Source organism: Gobius niger (assembly GCF_951799975.1).
Source record: "Gobius niger genome assembly, chromosome: 10".
In the NCBI taxonomy this organism is placed as follows: domain Eukaryota; kingdom Metazoa; phylum Chordata; class Actinopteri; order Gobiiformes; family Gobiidae; genus Gobius; species Gobius niger.
The window spans coordinates 1,233,506-1,250,048 of record NC_136861.1 but is presented as its reverse complement, the minus strand read 5'-3'; the positions used below and the strand labels follow the sequence as shown (position 1 = coordinate 1,250,048).

Genomic DNA, 16,543 nt, shown 5'->3' with positions numbered 1-16,543 from the left:
TAAATATTAAGTATAAACCTATGTTTTAGCAAAGTGTGTGTCTGATGGGTCACATGCACTCCCAAACCGGCCATTTTGTTGATAACAGGTGACAATATCCATAGAGTAACATTAGCTAAAGCAATATTTGACGTTCAAACACAAAAACAAAACAAGTTAGTGTTAACCGTAAAGTGGTAGCTTGAACAGATTTGTCCCACTGCTTTGATTTGGACAGTTTTCCGTGTTGTTTTACTAAGTCTGCGGTCTGCTTGGTGTTGTGGTCACACTGCGCGCTCAGGTCTTCCTCAGGTGGTCTTCATGTGTGTGTTTACTTCTGCTCACTGTATCTCCACCATCATCTCCTCTGTCTGACTCCATCGGCCTTTGGTACAGCCCTGTACAGCACAACTTTACAGACGCAGCAAATAAACACTTTACTGGGACACGCTCCGGCTCATCCTTGTTCTCAGCACCGGTGCAGCAGGCCAGAGTACACCCCCCATTTGGACTATACCCGTTGTTTTAAATAGCACGTATCAGTTTTTGCTAAGTCATTTTAGATTTGAAAAAAGCTTGTGTTTCAGAGTTTTAAAGTCAGTTGGCTCCGTTCATCGAGGGACGATCACGAGCTGGTGTTGTCAATCAAAGAAAAAACGACAACGCGCAAAACCAATGTTAAGCGTCATCAAACGGAGGACTTTCAATGCCTTATAGTTATTAGGGTAATTCAAGGCAGACAAAGTTGACATGTGCAATGTTAACAGCTAGGCCTATATTATGTTATTACCAATGTTCACATTTCTAAAGTCAAATCAATGTCAAACTTTTTTTTATCACAAAATCTCTGAAAACGTCATGCATTTTTCTTTCTTCTCCTTAATGGTGATTTAGTGAGAACAAACCAATAAAACAAAAACCACTGTGAGATCAAAACAGTAACATCCAAGGTAGACAGGGGTATTCTGGCCCAGGGGGTACAGTCTAGCCTAGGCTATTTTATACCCCCGGGTATAGTTTGGCCCTGGGTTTAATCTGGGCGGGGGTTAATTAGGTCTGTTTGACCTGTAGTGGAGGTTACCTGGTTACTGGACTGTGTAAGTGACCCAGAGCAGGGGGAACGTTCTTAAATACTTTGGTACACATGGTATTTTTTCATTTAGAATGTTACAGGTGAGGAATGTCCCTTGTGTTCCATTAGAAAACATCGCTCTAATATCACACTTTTTTGACTATACTGTAAAAAATATTGGCATATTTTTCTTCACATAAATGTAATAATTTTATAGCCAATTTTAAAAACTGGCAACAAACATTTTGTGCTGAAATTGGATTTACAAATGAAAACCCCCCTCAGGCATGTCAGAGATCAGGAACTACTGTTTTTATTGTTATTCACTTTTTAACCGCTCTGCCGTCACACTAGTACATTTGGATTATTTGTACTTTCTTGTGATCAGAGGACCAAAGTTACTGATCTGTGACAAACCCAAGGGCATTTTAAAATGTTAAAGACAAACTCATTTTTAATATGGAAAATGTGCCATTTTGTGGGGTCTTTTTTGTTCTTTTTTTTTATTTTTTTATTAACCATTAAAGGATTAAATGTCTTGATATATTTTCGAAATGTTGTAGTTTTATGCAGACCTGAAGTGGATTAAAAAAGTATAAAGTGAAAAATATGAAATACAAATTTACAAAAAATGTTTACAGCTGTGGACAACAGTGGCAGAACATTTAGGAACCATATTCTAAAAAGTCAAATCAAGGTTTTTCACCAAAAATCATTCAGTCACATCCAAAAGAGGAGTCGTTTTTAGGGACTTTTTAGTATTTGTTTTCCAAGTCTATTGATTTTTGAAAACGTAGCTCGTGACGCTGACAGAACAGAAGCGAATGGGAAGTGTGGTCATGTTCATGTTCTAGAATGATCATGATCTCAGATGGAGGGCAAGGTCCAGAAACAGCTTATGTAAGAAATCTCCCAAAAGAAAATGGACAAATGGACGTGATTGAATTCACAAAAGTGTCATATTCATCTTGTGGCTGGAAGTCCTTTCTACTGACCAACATCACACACATGTTTGTGAAAACTGTTACCACTACAGGACCTTCAGAAGAACATCATGGGACATTCGTTTATAAGCTAAGATAAGATAGCCTTTATTGATCTTGATTTAATGGAGAAATGTACTTATTACTAACAGCAGTGGGGATGAAGGACTCCTTCTTGCACTGAAGGTGCCTCAGCCTCCCACTGAGAGAGCTGCTCAGCTTCTCTACAGTCCCATGCAGTGGGTGGGAGGTGTTGTGATGGAGGTGACGTAATACCCTCCTGTCCCTCACCTCCTCCACAGAGTCCAGAGCTGGCCCTCCTGACCTGCTTGTTCAGTCTGTTCTTGTTCCGCTCTGTGCGACCCGGGGCCCAGCACACGGCAGCGTAGTGGAGAGCAGAGGCCACCACAGAGTCATACAAAGTCCTGAGCAGAGGCCTCACTTCGAAGGACCTCAGTCTCCTCAGAAGGACCTCAGTCTCCTCAGAAGGACCTCAGTCTCCTCAGAAGGACCTCAGTCTCCTCAGAAGGACCTCAGTCTCCTCAGAAGGTGGAGGCGACTGGCCCTTCTTGTACAGGGAGTTGGTGTTGTGGGACCAGTCCAGTTTATTGTTGAGGTGAACACTCAGGTACTTGAAACTGTCCCCCTCCTCAGTGTCCTCCCCCTGGATGTTCAGTGGTGTGCGTGGTAGTGTCTTCCTCCTGAAGTCCATCACCATCTCCTTGGTCTTGCTGGTGTTCCCCCCCCCCCCCTAGTCCACAAAGTCCATGATAACTGACCGGTACTCTCAGTCGCCCCTCGGACACACAAGAAGTGTTGACAGGGAAGACACTCAACATAGAAGACAAAATATTTGCTTTTGGACATTTACCATAGTTACTGTCGTAGAATTCTTACCTGCATCGTCTCAACTTTCAACAGATGTCACGTGAACGCAACCGTCTCAAAGGGAATTTCACTTCCGGAACCCGAGTGGTTTGGAGGTGGAAAAAAATGAAGATCTAATGCATTACTGTTGGTCATGGCGTTTGAGTCACCCCAGTCTGTGTCAGAGCGAGTGACTCCGGCCAAGGCCATGGACACATGTGCAGGCTTCTGTGGGGCATTCAGAGTGACCACACTAATCATGGCAAAATGAAGGCCTGACACGCCGTTCAAACGAGCATCAAATCTGTTTCCTGGAGTGGAAGATTCCTCCTGTTTGATTTAAACCTTGTAAATGTCCTTGTCTTTAGAAACATGCGAATATTGACCTTGTGTGGCCTTAAAAAACATGGTATTTGAGCAATGAAATATGATTGAAAGGCATTACATTTGACTTACTGCTGCCCATATAAACCCTGATGTTCCAAAGAGACGCACTTCTCCCCACGGCCAAAAGATGGCACTCTTTTCCTTAGTAGTGAAGTGTTCTGGAGCAGTGTTAGAGTCAGCTCCAGTGCTTCACTCCTCAGAGAACATTTGATTTGATTATGATGCTTGTAAATGAAAACAATTCTCCCTTATGGGTTTACTACAGATTCAAATACGTCATATTTAAATGATACATTAGCTTCTTCAACTCACCTTTTCCACTGACAATAAAATCACCTCTGTCTTTTTCATTACGTCTCTGAAGTGCAGGTCGGATGTGGAACAATAACGCACACACACACTCAGTAGCCGATAAGTATTTAATCTGTCTGTAATTACAAAAGACATGAATTTAATCAAAGAGCACACAGATATTTCAGTCAGTACACATCCCATAATACAGTCTCCGAGGCCGACCATCACTTTATTTGATCTTAGTAACTTTTAAAGGCGAGACGCTGAAGGTGAACAAGGTAAAACATTCTTTACAGATATCAATTTGAAATATGATGATGCTGTTTTTATTCCAATTACATTATATATATTCATTATTATATATTATATATTATTCAGATTTCTGTGAATAATCAAAAGTTGAAAAAGGCTCTAAATGACCTCATCACCTGCAGCACTTCTCCTTTAAACTGTCGACAGTGTCCCGGACCTGAGGCTCAGGAGGACAGTGTCCCGACCTGAGGCTCAGGAGGACAGTGTCCCGCGCCTGAGGCTCAGGAGGACAGTGTCCCGGGCCTGAGGCTCAGCAGGACAGCGTCCCGGACCTGAGGCTCAGGAGGACAGTGTCCCGGGCCTGAGGCTCAGGAGGACAGTGTCCCGGGCCTGAGGCTCAGGAGGACAGTGTCCCGGGCTCAGCACGGTTGGTTCGATCCCGGCTCTTGTGTCCGCTGCTCTTTAAACAAATCTATTTATCAAACATTTTTAAAAATATCTCTATTAAATGTACAAAAAGAACAGCACAATTACTACTAACTATGCACATAATAAAAAAGGGGGAAACATTTTCCATGATCAGAGTCGGCATCAACTACATTTCCAGAGCAGGTCATACGTGAGCGAACAGGAAGCGGAGGAACCAATCAGCAAAGGGTTATTAACAGTTCAGGATTAGAACTCACAAAACTCAACTACTGTTGATGTGTTTTTGGTCATTAAAGGATTATATCACTGGACTGGAGACTAGTTGGAGACTGGAGTTGGCGCTGGTCACAGAGATGTCTCCGAGATAAGGCGAGTCTCCTGGTAGTCTCGGTGAAACAGACAGGCTCGATTGTCTCCATTGCTGTCTTACCTGAGACTCCATACGCCTCTTTGAGCTCTCCTTGGTCTCTGACAGGTCTCGGACACATTGCAGGGACGTCACCGAAACGCCTCACCGGTTGAGGACAACAAAATAGTGTTTAGACCACGTAGACCTCTCTGGGACCATGTGGAGACTCTGCTGAAATGGGACCTATTTGTTTTCACCAAGACTCTCGTCTCCAGCTAGTCTCCAGGCCGGTGAGAAAGGCCCTTGTTGAGGGATAGGCCGTCCGTACATTGTTAATGAGGGACTTTCATGTGGCAAAGACTGATCCCCGTGTTCCACACACAGAGGGGGATCATTCTGGACTCGCCAGGCTACCATACCCCTCCCCTAAAGTGGAAGTACTGAACAGTCCTGGGGGTCTCGGCTCTGATTGGTCCAAAGAGTCGCAGTGAGCGGGATCATATGTGTCTCTCTCTCTCTATGTTGATTGGCCCAGAGCACTGAAGAAGGCGGGGTAACAGAGGGGGCGTGGGCATGGCATGAGCCGGGTGGTCACCTGGGGTCACAGGGGCGGGGTCACAGGGTGGGGTCACCAAAGATCTTTCATAAAACTCTAGATCGGACATGACACTCGCTGATGTAGCGAACGTGGCGGCCATCTTGTGACTGGCCAGCGAGGCTGACCCCGATGCCATGTGTTTGTTCTGAAACAAATGTAATATTTGATCTAAATAGATGTGAATGATTTGAAGAGTTTGAGGAAAATCCATGAACAAACGGAGCTAAAGTCTGAGCCTCCTCTAAAATCTGACATACGGTCAGTCACAATGATCAAAGAGTCGTGAAATAACTCCAAATAGATCAAGACTGAAGGATATAAGTGTTTCCATTTGCTTACATTACTCTGGGTTAGAAGGGCCAGGCACAAGATGGCCGCCAGAAATGCCATTGGTTCAAACGTATGACTGTGGCCCTGTCCTGTAGAGTTTGATTAAAGATCTCTGGGTGTCAGGTGTACCTGTACTGCACTGACTTCAAGAAATTCAAATATGAAGTGTTTAAAAGTTTGGCTGATCAGCTCTGCACTAACTACTGCACATGATGGGGATACTTCACATTTTTGACTCACACTAAATACATGAAAATACTGTGGAATGCTTTTAGAATGTTCCTGTTTATAAAGTTGTAGATGAATGTTCAGTTTTAAATGTGTGTCTGTATGAGTTAGCACATAGCTGCTTTTAAACTCTGAATATTTGAATGTTTGAAAAGTGAAAAATGAATGGGACCCCGGCAGAAGCCCTGAAGTGGGACGGGACTGTTGGGGGTCAATGGGCTCAGCCGGTGACTTTGAGGAGCAAAGGCTGGCTGGTGAATCACTTTGTTCCTCTCCCCTTCTCGGGGTTCTGTATTTGAGTCAAATACACGTCTAGATTTCAGCCGTCTCATTGGCCCAGAGCGGTGAGGGGGCGGAATCAAACACGGAGAGTCACTGAGGGCCTGGTCACAGCTGGCTCTCGCCGTCACATCTGTCGGGGGTGAAGAGGGGGGAGTCCAGCTGGCTGAAGTCCACGTTGGCCTGGTTGAGTCTGCAGACGCGGTATGTCTCGTACAGGACGTTATGGGTGACGTCCTTCAGGTCCTGGAGGTGAGACCTGTCCCGCAAAGACACAGAGGAACGAGCTTTAGTCAGCGGGTACAGGGAGTGTACAGAGACCTGTCCCGCAAAGACACAGAGGAACGAGCTTTAGTCAGCGGGTACAGGGAGAGTACAGAGACCTGTCCCACAGACACAGAGGAACGAGCTTTAGTCAGCGGGTACAGGGAGTGTACAGAGACCTGTCCCGCAAAGACACAGAGGAACGAGCTTTAGTCAGCGGGTACAGGGAGTGTACAGAGACCTGTCCCGCAGACACAGAGGAGCGAGCTTTAGTCAGCGGGTACAGGGAGTGTACAGAGACCTGTCCCACAGACACAGAGGAACGAGCCTTAGTCAGCGGGTACAGGGAGTACAGAGACCTGTCCCGCAGACACAGAGGAACGAGCTTTAGTCAGCGGGTACAGGGAGTGTACAGAGACCTGTCCCACAGACACAGAGGAACGAGCCTTAGTCAGCGGGTACAGGGAGTGTACAGAGACCTGTCCCACAGACACAGAGGAACGAGCCTTAGTCAGCGGGTACAGGGAGTGTACAGAGACCTGTCCCGCAAACACACAGAGGAACGAGCTTTAGTCAGCGGGTACAGGGAGTGTACAGAGACCTGTCCCACAGACACAGAGGAACGAGCCTCAGTCAGCGGGTACAGGGAGTGTACAGAGACCTGTCCCGCAGACACAGAGGAACGAGCTTTAGTCAGCGGGTACAGGGAGAGTACAGAGACCTGTCCCACAGACACAGAGGAACGAGCTTTAGTCAGCGGGTACAGGGAGTGTACAGAGACCTGTCCCACAGACACAGAGGAACGAGCTTAGTCAGCGGGTACAGGGAGTGTACAGAGACCTGTCCCACAGACACAGAGGAACGAGCTTTAGTCAGCGGGTACAGGGAGTGTACAGAGACCTGTCCCGCAGACACAGAGGAGCGAGCTTTAGTCAGCGGGTACAGGGAGTGTACAGAGACCTGTCCCACAGACACAGAGGAACGAGCCTTAGTCAGCGGGTACAGGGAGTGTACAGAGACCTGTCCCGCAAAGACACAGAGGAACGAGCTTTAGTCAGCGGGTACAGGGAGTGTACAGAGACCTGTCCCACAGACACAGAGGAACGAGCTTTAGTCAGCGGGTACAGGGAGTGCACAGAGACCTGTCCCGCAGACACAGAGGAGCGAGCCTTAGTCAGCGGGTACAGGGAGTGTACAGAGACCTGTCCCGCAAAGACACAGAGGAGCGAGCTTTAGTCAGCGGGTACAGGGAGTGTACAGAGACCTGTCCCGCAAAGACACAGAGGAACGAGCTTTAGTCAGCGGGTACAGGGAGTGTACAGAGACCTGTCCCACAGACACAGAGGAGCGAGCCTTAGTCAGCGGGTACAGGGAGTGTACAGAGACCTGTCCCGCAAAGACACAGAGGAACGAGCCTCAGTCAGCGGGTACAGGGAGTGTACAGAGACCTGTCCCGCAAAGACACAGAGGAACGAACTTTAGTCAGCGGGTACAGGGAGTGTACAGAGACCTGTCCCGCAAAGACACAGAGGAACGAGCTTTAGTCAGCGGGTACAGGGAGTGTACAGAGACCTGTCCCGCAAAGACACAGAGGAACGAACTTTAGTCAGCGGGTACAGGGAGTGTACAGAGACCTGTCCCACAGACACAGAGGAGCGAGCCTTAGTCAGCGGGTACAGGGAGTGTACAGAGACCTGTCCCGCAAAGACACAGAGGAACGAGCCTCAGTCAGCGGGTACAGGGAGTGTACAGAGACCTGTCCCGCAGACACAGAGGAGCGAGCTTTAGTCAGCGGGTACAGGGAGTGTACAGAGACCTGTCCCGCAGACACAGAGGAGCGAGCTTTAGTCAGCGGGTACAGGGAGTGTACAGAGACCTGTCCCACAGACACAGAGGAACGAGCCTTAGTCAGCGGGTACAGGGAGTGTACAGAGACCTGTCCCGCAGACACAGAGGAACAAGCTTAGTCAGCGGGTACAGGGAGTGTACAGAGACCTGTCCCGCAGACACAGAGGAACGAGCTTTAGTCAGCGGGTACAGGGAGTGTACAGAGACCTGTCCCGCAGACACAGAGGAACGAGCCTTAGTCAGCGGGTACAGGGAGTGTACAGAGACCTGTCCCGCAGACACAGAGGAACGAGCCTTAGTCAGCGGGTACAGGGAGTGTACAGAGACCTGTCCCGCAGACACAGAGGAACGAGCCTTAGTCAGCGGGTACAGGGAGTGTACAGAGACCTGTCCCGCAGACACAGAGGAGCGAGCTTTAGTCAGCGGGTACAGGGAGTGTACAGAGACCTGTCCCACAGACACAGAGGAACGAGCCTTAGTCAGCGGGTACAGGGAGTGTACAGAGACCTGTCCCGCAGACACAGAGGAACGAGCCTTAGTCAGCGGGTACAGGGAGTGTACAGAGACCTGTCCCGCAGACACAGAGGAACAAGCTTAGTCAGCGGGTACAGGGAGTGTACAGAGACCTGTCCCGCAAACACACAGAGGAACGAGCTTTAGTCAGCGGAGACAAGGAGTGTACAGAGACCTGTCCCGCAAACACACAGAGGAACGAGCCTTAGTCAGCGGGTACAGGGAGTGCACAGAGACCTGTCCCGCAGACACAGAGGAGCGAGCCTTAGTCAGCGGGTACAGGGAGTGTACAGAGACCTGTCCCGCAAAGACACAGAGGAGCGAGCTTTAGTCAGCGGGTACAGGGAGTGCACAGAGACCTGTCCCGCAGACACAGAGGAGCGAGCTTTAGTCAGCGGGTACAGGGAGTGCACAGAGACCTGTCCCGCAGACACAGAGGAACGAGCCTCAGTCAGCGGGTACAGGGAGTGTACAGAGACCTGTCCCACAGACAGAGGAACGAGCTTTAGTACTGAGCCGTGGCACTGACCTGATGAGCAGATCTCGGAGGTGGGAGAACTCACAGTGAGCGATGTTTTCGACTGTGGAAACACACAGGGACATGTCAGAAAAGGTTTACTGGCTTTGGCAAAACCTTTCAGGCTGCCCTCCCCCAACTGTAAATGACATAACCCAGTTTAAATGATATTTCCAAATCTCTGGAAACCCCTGCACTGCAGACACCTAGGACAGTCCAGTGAGTGAGCGTACCTTCGATAATGCCCCACTTGGTCTTGCGTCCCAGGACCTTGTGCCCGTTGACCTGGTGCTCTCTGTCAGTGCCCACCACAGCGAAGGGGATGCACTCCTGCACACACACACACATCTGGCTCAAGAAAAGCTAAGTGAAAGAGGAGTGTGACAAGGCATTGATTTTGCTCAGTTCAGATGGGGGTTAAGAGGATAAAGGTGCATTAAAGAACTTTTATGAAAAATACCTATATGTCACATAATGCATGCAGAAAACAAAAGCAAATGTGTGTTTAGTTGAAAAGAGTGATGGCTGGTGGTTACCTGGGGGATTGTGCAATTGCAGCTTGTGCCCAGCAGAGGTCGCATTGTGCATATGTTATTTGATTCGAACTGAACCAGTCACCCATTCATGGAGGCAAGGTGGATGAAGTGTCTTGCCCAAGGACACAACGACAGGCGCTCTACTATCTGCCCCACCGGTGCGAGAGAGCGAATTTTCTACACGGTTTTATGTTACCTTTTACAAAACCAAAAGTTTACATACATTTCATTAATGTTTGGTAGAATTGCCTTTAAACTGTATATTTTGGTCCAATTGTTTAGGATTTCCTTCCACAAACTTCTCACAATAGTTGGATGAGTTTTGGTCCATTCGTCCAAACAGAACTGGTGTAACTGAGACACATTTGTAGACCACCTTGTGTGCCTATGCCTTTACAGCTCTGCTGGATTGTGTTTTGATGACCACTTCAAAACTATTTTGTTTTGTCCTTAAGTCACTTTGTAGCCAGTTTGTCAGTTTGCTTTGGGTCATTGTCCATTTGGACCCATCTGTGCCCAAGCTTTACCTTCCTGCTGATGTCTTGAAGTTATCTATTAGTGAAGTGCACCAGTCCCTCCCACAGCAAAACAACCCCACAGCATGATGCTGCCCCCCATATTTCAAATTTGGGATGGTGTTCTCAGGCTTTTCCTATAAACGTGACGATGATTAAAAAAAAAAAAAGTTCTCCATCAGACCACTTGATATCTCTCCAAAAATGTAGTTCAAACTCCAAACTGTCTTTTTCATGTTTCTTTTGGAGTCAGAGCTTCTTCCTGTAGAGTTCCCTCTCAGCTTATGTCGGTGCAGGACTTGTTTCACTCTGGATAATGACAAACTCTTACAGGTTCAGCATCTTCACCAGGTCTTTTGTTCTTGGGTTGATCTTCACATTTCAGACACAGCACGTTCATCTCTGACACAGATCTTCTTTCTGATCTGTATGATGATTGGACATTTACATCATTGTTTTAACCAATGAACCTGAACCTTCAAGTGTCTAGAAATGACACCAAGGATGAACCAGACTTGTGCTTCCAAGGTCATGACATCGTCATCTTTCCCAAATTGCTTCAAGGTATAGTAATCTTAGTGTATGTAAACCTCTGACTTTGGAAAAAGGAACAAAAACATTAAAAAAAAAAAAAATGAGGAAAAAAGATGTGCCTTTCCATAAAGTGTATGTAAACATCTGGTTCCCACTGTACATTTTCCTTATTGCATAAAAAGTTCCACAATGCACCTTAAAATATGAAATGATTATTTAGCTTATCAATAAATCATGGTTTGACTCTGTGTGTGATAGGTTCTCTGGCTAAATATCCAACGAAGTAACTAAGCCAGCTTTATAAAACTCAAATGCTAACACATGAGCCAGACTTTGCAGAATAAGCCTAGCTCACAGAGTTAGCCAGTTGGATGAAAGAAATCTCTGGTACAATGATCGTCTTTTTCTGAAGAATGATTCTAAAGGCCTCACTCAGTAAGTTCGACCTGCTTTGGGTTTCCTCACCCGGATGCTGGAGTTGAGGAGGCGCTCCTCTGGGTCCTCGTCGTACCGTTTCTGAGGGTACACCTGGATGCCGTTAGCCGCTAGGTCCTGCCGGATCTGTCCCGGGGCAGACATGTTAGCGTTCTCACACACGGCTGCAGGGGATTGACAGAACGGGTAAAGAGGACCCACCCGGTGTTTGAAGTCCAGCCTCTCGTCCAGGGTCAGCGTGTCTGCTTTAGCGATGACCGGCACGATGCTAACGATGCTGCCCAAGTGTTTCATGAACTCCACGTCTATGGAGCGTAACCTACAACAGCAGCAGGACACCATCAGGAGGGAGGTAACAGCCTGGCTCAGGTGATACAGTGATGTGAGGGGGTCAGACCTGTGTCCTGGGGGGTCAGACCTGTGGCCTGGGGGGTCAGACCTGTGTCCTGGGGGGTCATGTGATACAGTGATGTGAGGGGGTCAGACCTGTGTCCTGGGGGTCAGGTGATACAGTGATGTGAGGGGGTCAGACCTGTGTCCTGGGGGGTCAGGTGATGTGAGGGGGTCAGGTGATACAGTGATGTGAGGGGGTCAGACCTGTGTCCTGTGGGGGTCAGATGATACAGTGATGTGAGGGGGTCAGACCTGTGTCCTGGGGGTCAGGTGATACAGTGATGTGTTGAGGGGGTCAAACCTGTGTCCTGGGGGGTCAGATGATACAATGATGTGAGGGGGTCAGACCTGTGTCCTGTGGGGGTCAGATGATACAGTGATGTGAGGGGGTCAGACCTGTGTCCTGGGGGTCAGGTGATACAGTGATGTGTTGAGGGGGTCAAACCTGTGTCCTGGGGGTCAGATGATACAGTGATGTGAGGGGGTCAGACCTGTGTCCTGGGGTCAGGTGATACAGTGATGTGAGGGGGTCAGACCTGTGGCCTGGGGGGTCAGACCTGTGTCCTGGGGGGTCAAGTGATAAAAGTGATGTGAGGGGGTCAGACCTGTGTCCTGGGGGGTCAGGTGATACAGTGATGTGAGGGGGTCAGACCTGTGTCCTGTGGGGGGTCAGGTGATACAGTGATGTGAGGGGGTCAGACCTGTGTCCTGGGGGGTCAAGTGATAAAAGTGATGTGAGGGGGTCAGACCTGTGTCCTGGGGGGTCAGGTGATACAGTGATGTGAGGGGGTCAGACCTGTGTCCTGTGGGGGGTCAGGTGATACAGTGATGTGAGGGGGTCAGACCTGTGTCCTGGGGGGTCAGACCTGTGTCCTGGGGGGTCAGGTGATACAGTGATGTGAGGGAGTCAGACCTGTGGCCTGGGGGGTCAGACCTGTGTCCTGGGGGGTCAAGTGATACAGTGATGTGAGGGGGTCAGACCTGTGGCCTGGGGGGTCAGGTGATACAGTGATGTGAGGGGGGTCAGACCTGTGTCCTGGGGGGTCAGGTGATACAGTGATGTGAGGGGGGTCAGACCTGTGTCCTGGGGGGTCAGGTGATACAGTGATGTGAGGGGGGTCAGACCTGTGTCCTGGGGGTCAGGTGATACAGTGATGTGAGGGGTCAGGTGATACAGTGATGTGGGGGGGTCAGACCTGTGTCCTGGGGGGTCAGACCTGAGTCCTGGGGGGTCAGGTGATACAGTGATGTGTGGGGGTCAGACCTGTGTCCTGTGGGGGGGAGGAAGTAGACGCAGCAGTGCACCCTGGTGTCGGGAATGCGTGGTTTCCGCGTGACGTTGAGCTCCTCCCTGAGGTAGCGCTCGTACTGCTCGTTCACATAGGACACGATGGGCTCCCAACTGCAACACGAGCAGAGCGGACACGTAAACACCACACAGTGACACATTCAGAGGGACACGGGAATAAAACATCTTTCACACACTGATGAGAACGTCCACTTTCTCAGCTCAAAAAGGGCTGATGTCTTGCTGTTTATATTTGTTCATTGTAACATTAATGGCAGAAGTTTATGTGTTAATCCTTTCATAAACATTTCCCATTTGTGCCCACACACATGAAGAACATGGTTCAATGTTACAAATCTACTGTCACAGTTACAAAAACCTTTGAATCACATTTAAGTTGTCTGTTTCGATTCCAAAGCACATCAGCTGATCGTTGTCCAGTCAGAAATCCCCATGATTTGGGTTTAAAGACAAAACCATGCGAGATACTTGCCCTGAAGTATAAAGTGAAAGTTACAATGAAGGCATGGGTCTTAGGGATGACTGGGAGAAATAACATGAACGTTTGACTTTCCTTTCAAGTCACAACATTTGTTTTCAACTGAAAGTGTTCTTCTGGAAGAAAAAGTCATGAGGACTCTCTGTGGTTTTAGAATATTAGTCTATATATATAAAATTCTTCTCTGATAGTACATGATGGACATGCTTTTACGACTTGTCTTTAGTTGTATAATCGTGGCCAGTGGTTTCCCAGCCCCAGTGTTGGGTGGCAACAGAATACATGCATTTAGAACACTCATTCTAACTAACTGTATTCTGGTACAGTTACTCTTACATTTTAGAGTATTTAAAACACTGTCCCTTTCCTAAAATAAAAGGAATACATCCCAGTAATCATTACATGTTAGCCTCCTATTGCAAAATATTATTGAGAAACGACTGTTCCTCCTAAATGAGATCAAGATGTAGGCAATGCACATGTGTGTGCATTTGCCCAAATCCTTTTGTGTCCCTAATTTGTGGTGAATTAGTTTATAAAGTATTCCAAGTATTCAGAATACAGTACTCTGATTGGACAAACAGAATACGTTATAACATATATTGTTAATATATATTGTTCTTGAAAATCGGCCAGGATCAGTCAAACCTGTGTGAATGAGACATGATGCTCAGGTTATAGTTATAGTTGACAGAAACAGTCCCTGTGACCCCCCCATGTCTCCACTCGTGGTGTTTGCACTGAAGAGCAGCAGGACAGGGTCTGGACATCAGCGGAAACAGCACCAGAGAAGCCCCTGCAGAGCCACACTGCCTTAAAATGTCACCTTTACATGATATGTCTGCTTTAAATGAACGGGCTCCTCCTTCCTGACCCTGGGAGGAATCTGTGGGCAAACCCTCAGTGAAAGATCCACATCAGGTTCATGCACATGAGGACGTCCGCTTTGGGACACAAGTACCATTCTCAAGATGAAAGTTACACACAACACACAGAAAGCAACACAATGGCAGCAGCTCTGCACTGCCTGGGGGGTTTCTGAGGCTGTGACAGCAGAGTCGCTGTGCTCAGTGTGGGTGCTCAGTGTGGGTGCTCAGTGTGGGTGCTCGGTGTGGGTGCTCGGTGTGGGTGCTCGGTGTGGGCGCTCGGTGTGGGCGCTCGGTGTGGGCGCTCGGTGTGGGTGCTCAGTGTGGGTGCTCAGTGTGGGTGCTCAGTGTGGGTGCTCAGGCTCTCACCAGTTGTTGTTGTTGATGTGATCTCCAAAGCCTGGAGTGTCCACCACCGTCAGCTTCATCTTCACCCCCTTCTCCTCAATCACTGCACAACACAGAACAAACTGTCAAAGGATACGAGCAACACCAGTAGTAGTAGCAGTTACAGATGAAGCAGTAGTAGCAGTAGTAGTAGTAGTAGTAGCAGTAGCTGAGTAGTATAAAGTTTTCCCTCCCTAATGGTTTCCAGTCACTGTACTGTCTAATAAACCCTTGTAAGACCTGAACAGTCTTTACAAAGCAGTTACTCTTACATAATAACAGTGTTCACTTTACAGAGGGCCCTCAGACTGTAGGGGCCTCACACTCGGGGCCACGGGCTGAGTCAACACTCAGGAATCTGCTGCTCTGGTCTGGATATGTTCAGAGAAGTGACGGGTCTGTCCCAGTGCCCTGTGAGGAGGACGTCCCAGTGCCCTGTGAGGAGGACGTCCCAGTGCCCTGTGAGGAGGACGTCCCAGTGCCCTGTGAGGAGGACGTCTCAGTGTTCTCCTGGACATCTCTGTAATGATGTGTGCTCATGTCCTGTGTGAAGTTAGCCCCTCAGAGTGTCCGATTCACTCCAAAACCGTGTCATGAGCTGATGCTACTCAGGAGACAGGAAGAGCAGCGCCTCCTGAGGATCCGCTCGGGAGTCACGTGACCCGTATGTGCATGTAGCCTATTGTCAGAATCACCTGGCTGGGGGACTAACCTATTGTACATGTTTTTACGAGAAGGGGACACCAGAGCACCCTGAGGAAACCTACACATGCGAACATGCGAACTCCACACAGAAAGGCCTCACCTGGACCTGCTGTGAGAGCCATTGTGCCATCGTTAAAGCTACACCGCGTAAGATTTCACCCAATAAACAAAACGGAAATACAAGCATTTCTTTTCTGATGGATATTTTCACCATTGAAAAATACCTCAAACAAACATGTGCTTTTGTGCTGAGCGGTTCGCCTCTGCTAAAACATGACTATAGCTTAACGTCTCCAACTCGTTTCCATGGAGATGTCGACTGAAGTCAGTAGAATTGAGAGTTAAGGGGAGACACTACAGGCAAAACGAATTTTTTTCAGTTTTCAGGTTTTGGGCCAAATTGGTCTCTGAACATACAAGCTTTCACTCGGAAACAGAAAATATGCCTAATCTTCACAATAACATGTTTAAATATTGCGCTGAATCAATGATCCCCCATAGACTTGTATGGGAGAACACAATTTCAAGGGTCTTTTTCTCCAAACACATTTTTCTGTCATTGTGGCGACACTATGTCCACGTCAGTCGGACCTAAAAACTTCACATTTTCCAGCCTCGGACTGAACAATATTTGGAAGATTTTTTCAGAGGGATTTTTCCCACTAAAAAACAGCTTATTTTAAAACTAAAGAAGAAATCCCAAATCCCCTCTGAGAAAGTCTTGGTAACTCATTTATCAATAAAATGAAACCACACATTTGAATGCAGCTCTGTCCATTATTCAGATTTCGTCGCCGAAAAGACAGGAAATTTGGGGCATTTTTAGGCATAAAACACCTTGTTCTGATATGAAAAGATAAAATAACAGAAAACTTGCAATGTATTTTTTTCTCACATTTATGCCAGTGATCGACAGCAAAAGTTTCAAATTGATATCTGTAAATATACATTTTTTCTCTATTCACCTGCAGTGTCTCGCCTTAAACAGGTTTGGCCCTAATCCAGATCCATTCTTTGATTATTCACTGCAAAAATAGGATTTTCTGTGTCAAGCTGGTCACTGAGAGCATGCTTTGTGTTGATGGCAACGGTATAGTCCAAAATATTACGCAGTGTGCCTTTAAACAAAAACAGAATCATTACAAGCGCTGTTTTCTTTTCTCATGAGCTCACCGACAAAGCACTAACAAACACTG

General features: G+C 47.6%; 1 protein-coding gene across 1 annotated transcript in view; it reads right to left on the bottom strand.

The window, feature by feature from the left end:
• Nucleotides 1–6,100: 6,100 nt before the first annotated feature.
• The window catches only part of LOC306969739 (uncharacterized protein), a 78,705-nt gene continuing 68,262 nt past the window's right edge, over nt 6,101–16,543 (bottom strand). Inside the window, exons 7-13 of the mRNA XM_079565443.1 lie at nt 14,625–14,706; nt 12,867–13,004; nt 11,411–11,528; nt 11,240–11,335; nt 9,423–9,519; nt 9,202–9,253; nt 6,101–6,306 (exon numbers count right to left, since the gene is read on the bottom strand). Of these exons, the coding sequence (XP_079421569.1) occupies nt 6,156–6,306; nt 9,202–9,253; nt 9,423–9,519; nt 11,240–11,335; nt 11,411–11,528; nt 12,867–13,004; nt 14,625–14,706 (734 nt within the window). The 3' untranslated portion in view covers nt 6,101–6,155. The remainder of the gene's footprint in view (nt 6,307–9,201; nt 9,254–9,422; nt 9,520–11,239; nt 11,336–11,410; nt 11,529–12,866; nt 13,005–14,624; nt 14,707–16,543) is intronic.